The sequence below is a fragment of the Ammospiza nelsoni genome, chromosome Z, assembly GCF_027579445.1.
Source record: "Ammospiza nelsoni isolate bAmmNel1 chromosome Z, bAmmNel1.pri, whole genome shotgun sequence".
NCBI lineage: Eukaryota > Metazoa > Chordata > Aves > Passeriformes > Passerellidae > Ammospiza > Ammospiza nelsoni.
In genome coordinates, this window is record NC_080669.1 from 45,390,501 (window position 1) to 45,403,775 (window position 13,275).

The window sequence follows — 13,275 nt, forward strand, 5'->3', positions numbered from 1 at the left end:
CTCTTCCTAAACTGGGCTGTACAAAAATTTCATTGGTAGCTGCTTCTTTCTATTCTACACCAAGATGGCTAGGTGTAGCCACTATCATATATCATTTTCTTCCCACTTCTCTATGCTCTTCATACAGTAACTCAATGAACACTGGGCCAAGGTATGGGAAGTTACAAGGACAGTGAGGGAGGAGTATTAAAAATAATAGCATTCTCCTCCAAAATTGCTCAAATTCCCAGGCCCCAATCTTCTTTTTTAACAATGCTCTGGGACACACAGAAAAAAAAAATCATTAATACAAAAAGCAAAAAAAGAAGTTTGGTTCTTTGAAAAGCAGAAAAACTTCTACTATACAATACACACAGGCCCTAAGCATATTAGAAAGATAGAAGAGTGCCTGGGCACTCTATGTCTCCAGGCAAGCAGTACAGAATAGTTCACATCCACACCAGCAAACTTTCCTCTGCTTTTGAGCAGGCTGGCTGCAGGCAAAGTGCCTGCTGGAAAAAGCACTTGGAACAAGCTAACTCATGAACTGAGCTCGGAAACCATTTGAGGGTTGTCCAATGAGCAGAACTGTACTCACAAAACAACCCTGCAGATTAATCCTCTTCTGAAACAATTTAAGGCACTGTTTAATGTCCTAGATATCTGGCCATGTAGTATCTGAAATGGAACTGAAACTGTGAACACTTTGACTTGCCCTCTCAACTTCCCATGTAAGACTAACAGTTAGGCAATTGTCTTAAATCACATATCACAAAAAACTTCCTCAAATACTCTTTTCCAGATGACCCTGGACTACCTGGGAAAAACACTTGCTGATCTTCAGACCAACTTTTTTTTGGTCAAGAATAGTTTTTCAATAAACAGATTTCTCTGTTCTAGAAGTTACAATCTTTATAATAAATTTTTCACAATACAAATAATTCAGAAGAACTAGTGAAATTTTCAAAGGCCTATCAAAAAGTTTGGAAACCAAATATAGATCTAAGTCAGTTACACCTGGTATAACTTGAAGTTAATGAAGCAAGGAAAAATAAACTCAGCCTCTGGAAGCTCTTAGCATAACCAGTAGAACACAGTAATTTGAATACCAAGTTAGCTCTTTTGAACTATTATCTTTAAATTTACTTTCAGTATGTTAAATACAGACCAACCCTGGTATCCAGATTACATGAAATGGAGTGTCTTATCAAATTAACAGAAGCAATCCCAAAGGCCTAAAAGCTTTATGGACTCCAAGTACAACTGGCTGTCAAAGGGACTTGTTTCCCTGAGAATACATTGCTTATCAAAATTAGACTGAAGTTCTTAAGTTTGCTAAGCAGTTCTGAAAAAATTGTTCAGTGTCATCTTGTCATATCGATACACTTTGTTTCTTTTGACTATTTATTTCTAGAGAATTAAGTATCCTCCTAATTATTAGTGTTGCTTGGGCAATAGAATAAAAAAATATTAAAATGGCTTACTCAAAACTTCACTTTATAGGAAATATTCTATTATAAAATGCTACTATTTTTTTTACATAACAACCAAATAATTAGTAACTATTCCCTTCACACAACAAATTTATGGAAATGTAGTTTTTTAGACTTTGTGTACAAATTTTGGCACTACTTACATTTCAAGATTAAGATTAGTGGTAACCATATACCCAAGAAAAAAAAACTAGAAATCAATAGAGATTCTGGTCTTTAAGTCCTTTAGAAATCATTTTCTTCTGCTTTCAGTTATGAAGAATATTAGATTTTAAGAGGTACGTACCCAAAGGATTTCCTTTCTGTGCTGGTAACTCCAAGTCACTGGAAACTGACGTTTCACCAACACTAAATTTTGACAATTCTGTCCCAAGATATGTAACCTGTAAAAAGAAATCTAGATGGATAACTGATTGCTTTAATTAGTATTTTTTAGGGTTTTTTTCTGATAGGTGTAGAAACCTCACTTTCCTTTTAAAAGTGAGTTTATGCACTTGTAAACCTAATCTGCATCTGTCAAGATCAAGAAGAAATTATGCTAATTTGAATTCTAATTTTAAAAAAACCCAAGTATAATACAGCCCATCTGTAATGCCCTTTAAACTCTGCCAGTATTTTTGCAACAATCATGCATGACACCCTGATATTTCAGTAAGTTTGTTCCTTTTTGTTCAAACTACCTTTTAGTTTTTTCTATCAGTCTTAATCATCTTTAAAGCAACTCTTTCAAATTCCTTTTAACTTACAGTGTGAGCATTCCATGTTCTTTCAACATTCATGATGACTTCACTATACAACTATGTAACCACAGCACTTTCTTTGCTGCTCATTCATTAAAAGTGAGATGATATTTAAAGTTCAGGCTTGTACCCTCTTTTGCTTTAATAACAGTAAGGAGATTAGATTAGTGAAACTTGTTACAGTCATTCATTATTGCTAACTTTGGGAATCAAATCAGGCCTACCTTATTCCACACATACTTCCATGTCACAGAAATATCACTTCCTAATAGATCTTTAACCCACTGAACTGGATTCTGTAGTATTTGTCCTTTACTGGTTCTGATCTTGCCATTCTTCAAGAGTGTAGCTTTATGACTAAATTCCTAAAAAAAAATAAGAAATCATTTCAATTCATAAATTAACACATATAAGATCTTTGAAACATGAAAAACGCCAAAGAACAACACAGCTGAAAAGCTGCAGCTAATTTTGTTTTTCTCTGGAAAAAAGTTAAGTAATCTAACGCGTCTATCAAAAACTGTACAAAATAAAGATTATTTATTCCACCAGAATAGGAAGCTTTAGCCTAGCAGAAGACATATCTCCCTATGTGTGTTTGTCAGAACTGTATTCGTATTTTAGTTCCTCTTACACATAACAAGGCTTTGAATAAATTAATGTGCAACAGTGAACTCAGGCAGTTACACAAGGCAAATCTGTGCAACAAGAAACTGCTATACGAGGTAAATATATATGTCAGAGTGAAGTTTCAGCAAGCAGTCAAACATAAAACATATTTGCACAAAAATTTCACTTATATCAAGGGATATGACTTACATGTTTTAGGAGGAACCTAACAGCCTTACCTTATGCAAAATTAAGGATGAACAAACTTACTGTTAATGCCTCTTTCATAATGTTAATGCAGCCCAGTTCTGCAAACATTTACACCTCTCCAGAAGCACAAGTTATAGCTGTTTATAGGTGAGTAAGTCATGGTTTTGTCATATTGGCCTCCCTTGACTAACGCAGCTAAATAATGCAACAATTAACTCTTGATGAACTCTGTTAGAACCTAGTAATGTCACTTATCATTCATAAGCTTAAACAATCCAAGTAAGAGAATGATGCACCAGAAAATACTGAACCATCTCCTACCATATCCACTGGCTTGGGGTTGCTTTAAGAATTAAACTAAGACAATTAACCCAAATATTTCAATGAGCACTCAACCAAGTTCCTGAGTTCAGAGTTTCACAACCTAGGTCTACAGTATTCAACAACTGCATTCTCCCTGCCCAAAGCTAACCTTAAGTAAGGACTATGTACCAGCTGTATGTTGTTATCAAATACATCTCTATAATGATAAAGAAGGGAAATTTACTGATCATATCTTTGCAATGCAACACACACTGGATTCTAAATTTCGAATTCTGTAGCACCATCTTCCAAGACATAAATGAGTGTCACTTTCATCCTAGTAAAGATCACTGACTCCTCTACATGCCAAACACTAGTACTTGCAGCACTGGGTTATAATTCCTTAGGATCTATGTGCACCAAGCTGCTAGTACAGACAACTGTCTCGAAAAATTACAGTAAATAATGAATTTTTCATCCTTCCACTCAGTCATCTTGCAGTTCAAACAAATATTACATGTTTGTTCTTGAAAAAAAAGAAGCATGTCTCCACACCTATGATATGGTCTGATATACAGCCTTGTGACTTGCACTACCCTATGTTCAAGAATATAAGACCACACAAAATGGCAGCTCTCAGCAGAAAAACATTCCTGAGATTATAGGTGTAGGAAAAGGAGTTCTTTCTACATTAATTAAATTGGTGAGTTGGCTGAAAAGAACTTTACATATTTTATCAATATGCTGCCCTGGAAATTAACTAGCTGTGTTGGTTTTGCACAGCCTGGTTTATTGCAGCAGAGGGGGGCCACAGAGGCAGCTTCTGTGAGAAGATGCCACAAGCTTCCTCCATGTCTGGCAGAACCAATCCCTTGTGGCTCTGAGGATGGACATGCTGCTGGGCAAGCCTGGACCAGTTACAGATGTTGGTAATGGCTCTGTATAACATATTTAAGAAGAAAAACAAAACAAAGTGAACACAGTTTTTCCTTGCCAGAGAAGAGGAGAAACAAAGTCAACACAGTTTTTCCTTGCCAGAGAAGAGGAGATGAGAACATGTGAGGGAAACAACATGGAGACTCCAAGGTCAGTGCAGAAGGAGGGCAGGAGGTGCTCCAGGCACTGGAGCTGAGATTCCTCTGCAGGCCATGGTGCAGACCATGGTGAAGCAGCTGTGCCTGCAGCCCATGGGGATCCATGGGGGATGCAGAGATTCACCAGCTGCCCGTGCTGGAGCAGGTGGATGCCTGGAGGAGGCTGTGGTCCAGGGGGAGACTCTATGGAGAGAGGGGGCCCTGCTTCCAGGCTGGAGCAGCCTGTCCTTGGAGGACTGCACCCTGTGGAAGAGCGACCACTGCAGCAGTTTGGGGAGGAATGTCTGCCCGTATGACGACTCAGGTTACAGCAGTCTGGGAGGACTGCTGCTCATCACACTGGAATGGAGAAGTTCACTGAGAACTGTGTCCTGTGGGAGGGACCACATGACTAGCAGGAAAAGGATTCCTCTCCCTGAGCAACGGAAGAAAACCTTGAGTGATGAACTGACCAAAATTCCCACAAAAATCCAGTCTCCCTGTACTGTCAGTGGGAAGGAAGGAGGGGCTGGGGGAAAAAGGTGTTTTTTAAGGGCTTATTTTTACTTCTCATTATCCTCCTCTGATTTTGTTAGCAATAAATTCTCTTTGTACATCTAAGCTGAGCCTGTTTTGCCCTTGGAGTGTTTTCTCCTGGTCCTTATTTCAACTCATGAAGCCTTCATTAAATTTTTCTCTCTCCTTTGCCCAGCTGTGGCAGGAGAGGGCAAGCGAGTGACTTTTCTGTATGTCTGGCATTTGGCCAGTGTCAAATCATGACACTAGCTCACATCTCAGAATTCACTCAACAATTCCCTCATATGCTCAATACTAAGCCAGGTCCCTAGCAGCTGTTGTGAAAATCAGCTCTTTATTTGGAGGGACGGGAAATGCTTTTGTATTAAAAGAGAGGGGTTTCTTTTTTTTTTTTAATATGGTTCATACCATACTGTATGCTTACAGAATCAGCAAGCATGTAAGCAAGAAATTTTGCATGTATTCATGCCAATCACAGCACTACAAAATCCAAATGTCACATTTTTTACTTGAGGGACTTGACAGTTGTTTCTAAGAATGACATTAAGTCATAACAACAATCACATTCCTGTTCCTTGAAAATCATGTAGATTTTCATGAAAATCAATGTAGATCAGCCAAAGATTCCATTCTGGTTCTAGCCATAAGAAATATTAGCAAACTGGTAACGCAAAGTTAAACGCAAATTTTACTTATGCAATATTCTGGGTCTTAAAATTATGGGCTGACAGAAGATTTCATCCATAGAATTTTCCTTTTAAACTCATGAACAGTTATCTATAACCAATGAATAAAAATACTCACTAGTAAGTGCTGAAGAAGCAGACAAAACCATGAGAACTGCTTTTTCCTGTTTTAGTGTGGGGGGCATTTTTATTATCCACTAGTATTAATATTATTACTATTATAATTTCTCAACAATTACCTGCAGTTTGAATTCTAAAACATTTTCTCCAGGCTTTATTCTTCCCAATTCAAGCAGATCTATCCACTGATTCTTTTTCTTACTCTTCCATCCATATCTCACTTGGTTTTGTTCCCATTCCTGACTACCATAACTCTGTGAAGATTTCTCACTGATATTTGTTGGAGAGTCTGTATTTGAGGAAATATTAGTAAGCATCAGGTTGGCATTAAATGAATTCTCACTACTCTGAAAGACCATTTGCTGCAAAGTATTAGAGAAGTTCTTTGTAGATGCTAATAAAGTTTCTTGCTGTGGCTGCTGTTGCTGCTGGAAAGCTTCTTTCTTATTCACATATCTGTGCAGATCCTCATGTGAAAGAACCTGCTTGCAGTGACTGGTTGTCTGATAGACATTTTTACCCACAACAGTGCTTTGGGGTTCTACAATATTTAATGTGTTGGTCATTGAAGTGCAATTTAAAGACCTGTTTCTTTGTCCTACAATTGCTACACAATCAATGTCTTTTGGCTGTGAGCACTTTGTTTTAGCAGTGGAAACAGTAGGTTCTGAAGGCAATGTCGTCACTTCTGCAGCATTTGTCAGCTTTGATGTGTTGTCAAAGGCATATTCTCTTACTCTGTTTCCAGATGCCAAAGCATGATCAGAAGCCTCCTTGCTTGTAATTGGTTCTTTATTTGCTCCTGTTTCATCCAAGCAGATGCGTGGATGCTGGATGCATTCCTGAGCTGAAAATCTATTTTCTGAAGAGACATGTGCTTCCACTCTGTTTCCATTAGGCCTGCTGGCACCAAGCCCCATACTAAATGTTACTGTATTAGGACACATTATTTCACTAGCAGTTAAACTTTGTCCTGTATCACTTCCATGAAAAGTAACTAAGTTTGAGATTTGCTTCTCTGATGATGAATTAAATATTTTCTTTGTTTTCCTGTAATTTTTTAATTTCTGCACTAATTTTTCCTGGTTTTGGACAACAGTCAACAGGCTCTTTTGACTAGAAGCAAGGTTAACTAATTGCTTCCTTAGTGCACCTTTTTTAAATGATTCCACTGAAGCCCTATAAAAAATAAAAAATAAAGACATTGTAGTTACTGTAGATACAAAATTAAAACAGTTAATAGAAATAACAAAGAACAAGAATACATTTCAACATTTAAAATCTGCCAACATTTAAAATTTGAACAATATTTTTATCATGTATGAAGTTTAATGTTCAAATCCCAGGTCTATGAACAATGAAGTGCAGAATCCCAAAGTAGGATACAGAATTAAGATGCAGGTGGGAATTCCATAGCATTAGAATGTTAATCATCAAAACTTTGGAAATAGTCTTGCCTATACCACTCCTTAATTCACAGAATTCATACTTCTATACTACCTTTAATTCAAAGAATCAAAACTATGCCTGTAGTATATCACCAACTGCTCTGTTCTTACCACAAATCATAGTAGCACATTGAATCCCATGTCTCAAAAGTCCACTTTGGAGCCTTTTAAAACGAGTTCAGGATGAGCTCCTGAAGGATGATACTATAAGGATTTTTTTATGGTGTACACAACAAAAGATTTAATAAAGCTACCAATGTAATAATGCCGCATGACCTTTAAGTAAAGAGGACAGAACAGTTTAGGATGTTGCCTGTGTAATCTGGGAATGCTGTACCTTCATCAGACCCTGCTACCAGACTGAGCCTCCTTCCTATGAGACCCCTTCCCTGGGGGACTTTACCTCCCCTCTGCTGGAATAGAATTCTTTATTTACCCCTTTATTTACCCCTTTATTTACTTTCTTTGGTACAAGAGCCATCAACTGAGCATAACACTATTTTCTCCTAATTCTCCTTCATGAGACAAGTGGCATCACTATGACTCTAGCACCATTTTGGGAAGACAGAGAAGTAACCCAAGTTGTGGGAAATGGAACTACAGTATGGCTTGCTTTTAAGGCCACCCACTGCAGAGATGCCATGGCAGGTAACACCATACCAGTCTCAAAAGAGACAAACAGAACAAAGGTACACTAAGACTAGATGTCTCAGAACAAGGACAGAAAAAAACCAGCTTGACAGTATTGTTGCCTGTACTGTGATACTGCTTGGTATCTCATGTGCTTGGAATACATGTACCATCAACATATTAGCATAATATTAGCATATTAGTCACTAAGTAATCTATGACAACTGTGGGCTTTTACACAGGCCAGTGAGGCTTCTACACACTTCTCTAGCAGTTTTTGTTCTGGGAAGTTTTATTGCTTTGTTGCTATACAAGTACAGAAAAAGATGCAATTGAAGAGGCAAAGAGAGTGTGACTAAAATGACAAAGTAACTTATAATACTTCTTTTTTGTAAATTTTTCTCAGGTAAAAGATATATCTTAGTACCTTAGTACAGAAGATGCTAGCACCTATATCTAAGTACAGAAAAGGAACAATATAAGTAGTATCTCTCTCTGGGCCAACTAACTGAACAACTGGAAGATAGAAAATGTGACGATGCCTATGATCTTCTATGACTTGTGTGACAAAAGTTATAAGCCAATTAATTAAAAATAAGATGTTGACTATAAAAATAATAAAAAGCAAATATAATGTGATTTGGAATACAGCTTATTACTATTGATGGATGGCTGTTATATTAGCTGCAGGATATCTGCAATACCCAGAAACATTTACCACTTCACTCTGGAACACAGACTCAATCTCAATACTAGAAAACAGACAAGTTTATGTAGCTATTAATTTTACTGTCCTTGTTTCTTAACTCAGTCACTATTTTGCCCACAAGGATGATTTGGAACTCCAACTCCTCATAAAATCATTTTTTTAAAAATTATCTGTGTAATATGTGTATCTTACATTTTATAGCTGGCAAAATGGCTTGTGACAGAAATATTTCAGTCTTTTTTCTCAACCCAACCAGCCTTTATATTTTGCCATGGGACTACCTGAAAGTTTTATGCTGCTGCTTTTACATGACCAACCAAATCCTGCCCACAAAAGCAAAAATGGAAACATCCTCATCACCTGGCCTAGAAGCATCTGTTAAATAGGATGCTACATTGTTAGGTGAGCATTCACCATATGACCAACCTTGAGTACTTCTCAGAAGGAAGTAAAAAGGGGTCTTGTGAGAGCTAGCATCATGAAGCTCCTAATTCACACAGTCCCTGTTGACATTTTAAATGTTCTCACAAAAACTGAATGCCTGCAAGCATGCTTCAAGGCGTTTCTTTAAATGGCTCTTGTTTGCCATTGGCTAAACACTCCTAACCTAGGAGTCCTGAAGAAACAAATCAGAGTCATGGACACTCCAAGTAGTGTCTTGAGCTGCTATTACTTTCCTCCATGACACTGCAAAATAAATGTAATTGCTCAACACCCTCATTTCCTAATTTGTGCTTAGGTATCATGGTTCCATGAGGAGAAAAGTCCTGCTTATGAAACCTGGTTTCCTTTAAAAACAAGGTAACTACCTAGCTGATCAAAGAAAGCCAAGTGATGTAATCTTGGATTTCAGTAAAACTTTTGGTACCATCTCTCACAGGATCCTTCTCAACAAAATGTCCAGATAAACACATCACACAATGAGTGAGGAACTGACTCACAGGTCAGGCTCAGAGGCTTCTAGGGAATGGGATGACATCAGGCTGGTGTCCTGTCACAGGGTTCTGTGCTCTTAAACGTCTAAACATCTTCACTAATAAGCTGGATGCAGAACTGGAAGGGATACTAGGCAAGTATGCTAACAATACAAAATTGGGTGGAGCTGTAGACTCCCTTGAGAGCACGGAGGCCCTGCAGAGGGACCTCAATAAATCAGAGGATGAGGCAATCACCAACCATGTGAAGTTCAATAAGGAAAGTGATGAATTCTGCACCTGTGATGGGGCAAGCCTGGACGTATGGACAGAATGGGAAATGAGATGCTGGGAATCAGCAACATGAAAAGGGACCAGTGGGTCCTGGTTGATGGCAAGTTGACCATGGTCAGCAGTGCCCTGGCAGCCAGGAGGGCTACCCGTGTCCTGGGGACATCAGGGACAGCATGGCCAGCCAGGCAAGGGAGGGGATTGCCCTGCTGTGCTCTGCACTGGGGCAGCCTCACCTCGAGTGCTGGGGGCAGCTCTGGGTGCCACAACAGCCTCATGCAGGGAAGGCTAGAGAGTGTCCAAAGGAGCGCCATGAGGAAAGGTGCATCACACAGGGAGTAGCTGGGCACTGGAACAGGCTCTCCAGGGCAGTGGTCACAACATCAAGCCTGACAGAAGTGTTTGGACATTGCTCTCAGGTACATGGTGGGATAGTGCTGTGCAGGCTAGGAGCTAGACTCGATGATCGTTGTAAGTCACTTCCAACTCAGCATATTCTGTCATTCTGTGTTTTTCCACACATTCTGTATCATTCACTACCTAATTTCAATGCTCACTGTGAGTACAGCAACCTCACTGTTTGCTGATTATTATGCATTAGCTAAATCCTGAAGTTCTTCTTTCATGTAACTGAGGTAACTGAAGCCAATACTGATCACGCTTCCAAAAAATCTGAATGAAAACCACATAGATGTACTTTTACACCACTATGTGTTCCTAACAACTTCTATCACTACTACTGCAAAGAACAGCTTTCTATGAATACAATCCTTGCATTCTACTTACCTGTATTTTTTAGCAAGGGTATCCCTCTCTGTTTTCTGGTTTGCAAGTATTTCATTCAAAGTGTCTTGTATCTGAGATAGCCTTTGGATATACACATCTGTTCAATATTTTGAAATAATCAAAATTATGATGGTAATAAGAAGTAGGAAATAATTTCATTAATAGCATTTTCAGTGTAGCAAGTACACAGCCAAAGTATAAAGACACTGCTAGAGCAGTATCTTATACTGTAATGCATGCTGGTAGCTCCTAACAATTGGAGCACTTTTAATGAAATTCTCATAGAAATAATTAAATACAAGTTTAACTTTAAAGAATTAGCAGAAGTACTAGAAAATTATGAAGTGCAAGTACCTTGTTTAGGAAATTATTAAGAGGAAAAAGGAATTAATTAAAGAACTGCCCTATGGATGATAAGCCCTGAAAATTTTCAAGCTCTTTGTGTTGCAAGTAGCTACATAACATGGCAATTATACTGAGGCTACCTGCAGAAGTTACACAATCTTAATAAGGTGCCTAAACCTTTCATTTGAAGTATTATGAAATAGCTTAATGAACGTAGACTGTTTCAAGTTGCATGCAATGGTAAAAGCATATCTGTCCCAGTTTTACATAGTTTCTAACTCATATTATAAAGTTAAATTATAAAGAAGAGCAATTATAAATTCTTCTTTGTACACCCTATCTCATAGACATATAAATGAGGGTTAGAAGTCCCAACCAGTGGATACCACTGGGATAATTTGCTAAAATTGTAACCTAATTCCTGAAACTCTAAAAATCAATACAAGCTTTACATAATCAGGAAAAGATGAGAAATTACAATATTAAATTGGAATTTGTAAAATGTTTCCCCAAATATTTTTCACAGTACCTACCAGTATTTGCCTACTTAGTAACATGTAAATATTGCTTTTATTAAGGCAGTTTAATATAAATTTTGTATCTGTTATTTATAGTAGATTTCACTGCATGGAAATACCTTGAGATTTTAGTCTACTTTCTACTGTCCTAGTTCAATCTTGTGCCTCATCAATAGTAATGACTATGACTTAGTTTAAGAGGTGCTACATTACTAATGCTTTTGTCAGTAGTGGTAACAGATCACCATGTTAATTTCTCTCATACCCCTGAACAAGAGAAGTCTGATTATCCCTGAAAAGGAGAAGTCTGATAGTTCTTTTTGCTCATTCATTAAATTGCACTGATGTCTGTGCACGGGCGTCTGTCTGTTGTATCATTTACCTATCTGTCAAACATTTTTCAAGAAAACACCTATTTCAATTAACCATATCCCATAAATCTGAGTTGGAAGCAATCTATATAATTCCATATTTCACATTTATTTTTAAAGGGATAAATTTACTTGTAAATACCATTAGAAAGCTTTAGCCTGTATTTAGGAATATAAATTTAAAAACAAACCCTTTCTTTCTGTCAGGAAGCAAAACTGTTTCATGAGTATGAGATGCTCCAATTACACAGCCCTGCCTAGATGGGTGAGGGCAGCTGGGGAGAGAGACCTTGGTCAAAGGCATTCTGCCAGGAAGCTATGCCTCTTGAAGCATCAAGGCACGGATACAACAGACTTCAACAGATACACAGCAGCAGCATCACGATCACCTAAGAAGTCACTGTGACTTAGTAAATTCTTGAGATTAATCTAAACTGAGATTTGATAGCCTAAAACAAATTACACCTCTGGGGATCAGCATCTCTTAAAGTGCCCATCATTCACACTGTCTGCTGTAAAGAATTCTCTTTTTTCCTCTCATAAATTACTTTAGGCTCCTGGAAGTCTAGCCACATCAGAATAAAAATGCTGCATCTGCTACTTCACCTACAGACATAGCTGTTCTTGGTCGTGCAGGGGCTCATGTGCTCATAACTGAATAATGCTGCCAGAAGTATGCATTCTTATCTAATGATCCCTTTTTATATAAACAGGTTTACTTGAGACACATGCCTCCAAGTGACATGCCTTACTTTTTTGTCATAATTCCTGTTTCTGTTCATTCCTGCGTACGTACAAGAAAGTACTCTGGGAAGTGCCCACTCCTGAGAGGTGTTATTAAAATCTTATTCTCTGAAGCTGTACTTTCCAGAGGAGATTCAAATATATTATGTGCAATAATGTTTTAAAAACAGTTATATTGCCAAAGATATTTACCCACTAGAAATATGTGAAACACTTCAATTTATGTCTACCTGCATCTTTTGAAGTTCTCAACTCCAACAGCAACAGCTCCTCCTGCTTCTTTTCTGTATCCTTTATGGCACCAACAGACTCCTGTTAACAAACACCGAAATTACCGTAAGAAGTAGAGCCAAGTGCACCATACAAAACAGGCCATGACACCTGGCCTGCAGTTTAGGTGCTGTAGACTCAAGTAATTCCAGGTTGGGGATTACTGTGTAAAGGCAGTGGGGCACTGGTAGGACAGAGGTACACAGTGACAAGAACATGCTCTGCAAGGAGCTGTCACAGCCTGGGTTTGCTGTGGCATTCAAACTAGTCCATGCTCAGAGTCCTCCAGAAACCTCAGAGTGCACAGCAAAGATTGGACAGTGAATTTCACCATGACAGCATCATCTAGACAACGCAGGTTACAGACACCAGGAAAAGCTAACAATTTGTGCAAAAATCTTCCTTGATGTTTTGTGGTAAGATAAACAATATCTAAATATCTTCATTATCATGATGGTAATTTATTACTGTTTCAAAAAGAACCATTCTGGAAACACAA

The 13,275-nt window shown here is 38.1% G+C and overlaps 1 protein-coding gene across 1 annotated transcript in view; it reads right to left on the minus strand.

Annotated features, from left to right (window-relative positions):
• Positions 1–13,275, minus strand: part of ANKRD31 (ankyrin repeat domain 31) — a 61,996-nt gene that overhangs the window by 12,177 nt on the left and 36,544 nt on the right. The window contains 5 exon segments of the mRNA XM_059492000.1: positions 1,759–1,855; positions 2,437–2,577; positions 5,870–6,929; positions 10,529–10,625; positions 12,737–12,818. Coding sequence (XP_059347983.1) covers positions 1,759–1,855; positions 2,437–2,577; positions 5,870–6,929; positions 10,529–10,625; positions 12,737–12,818 — 1,477 coding nt within the window.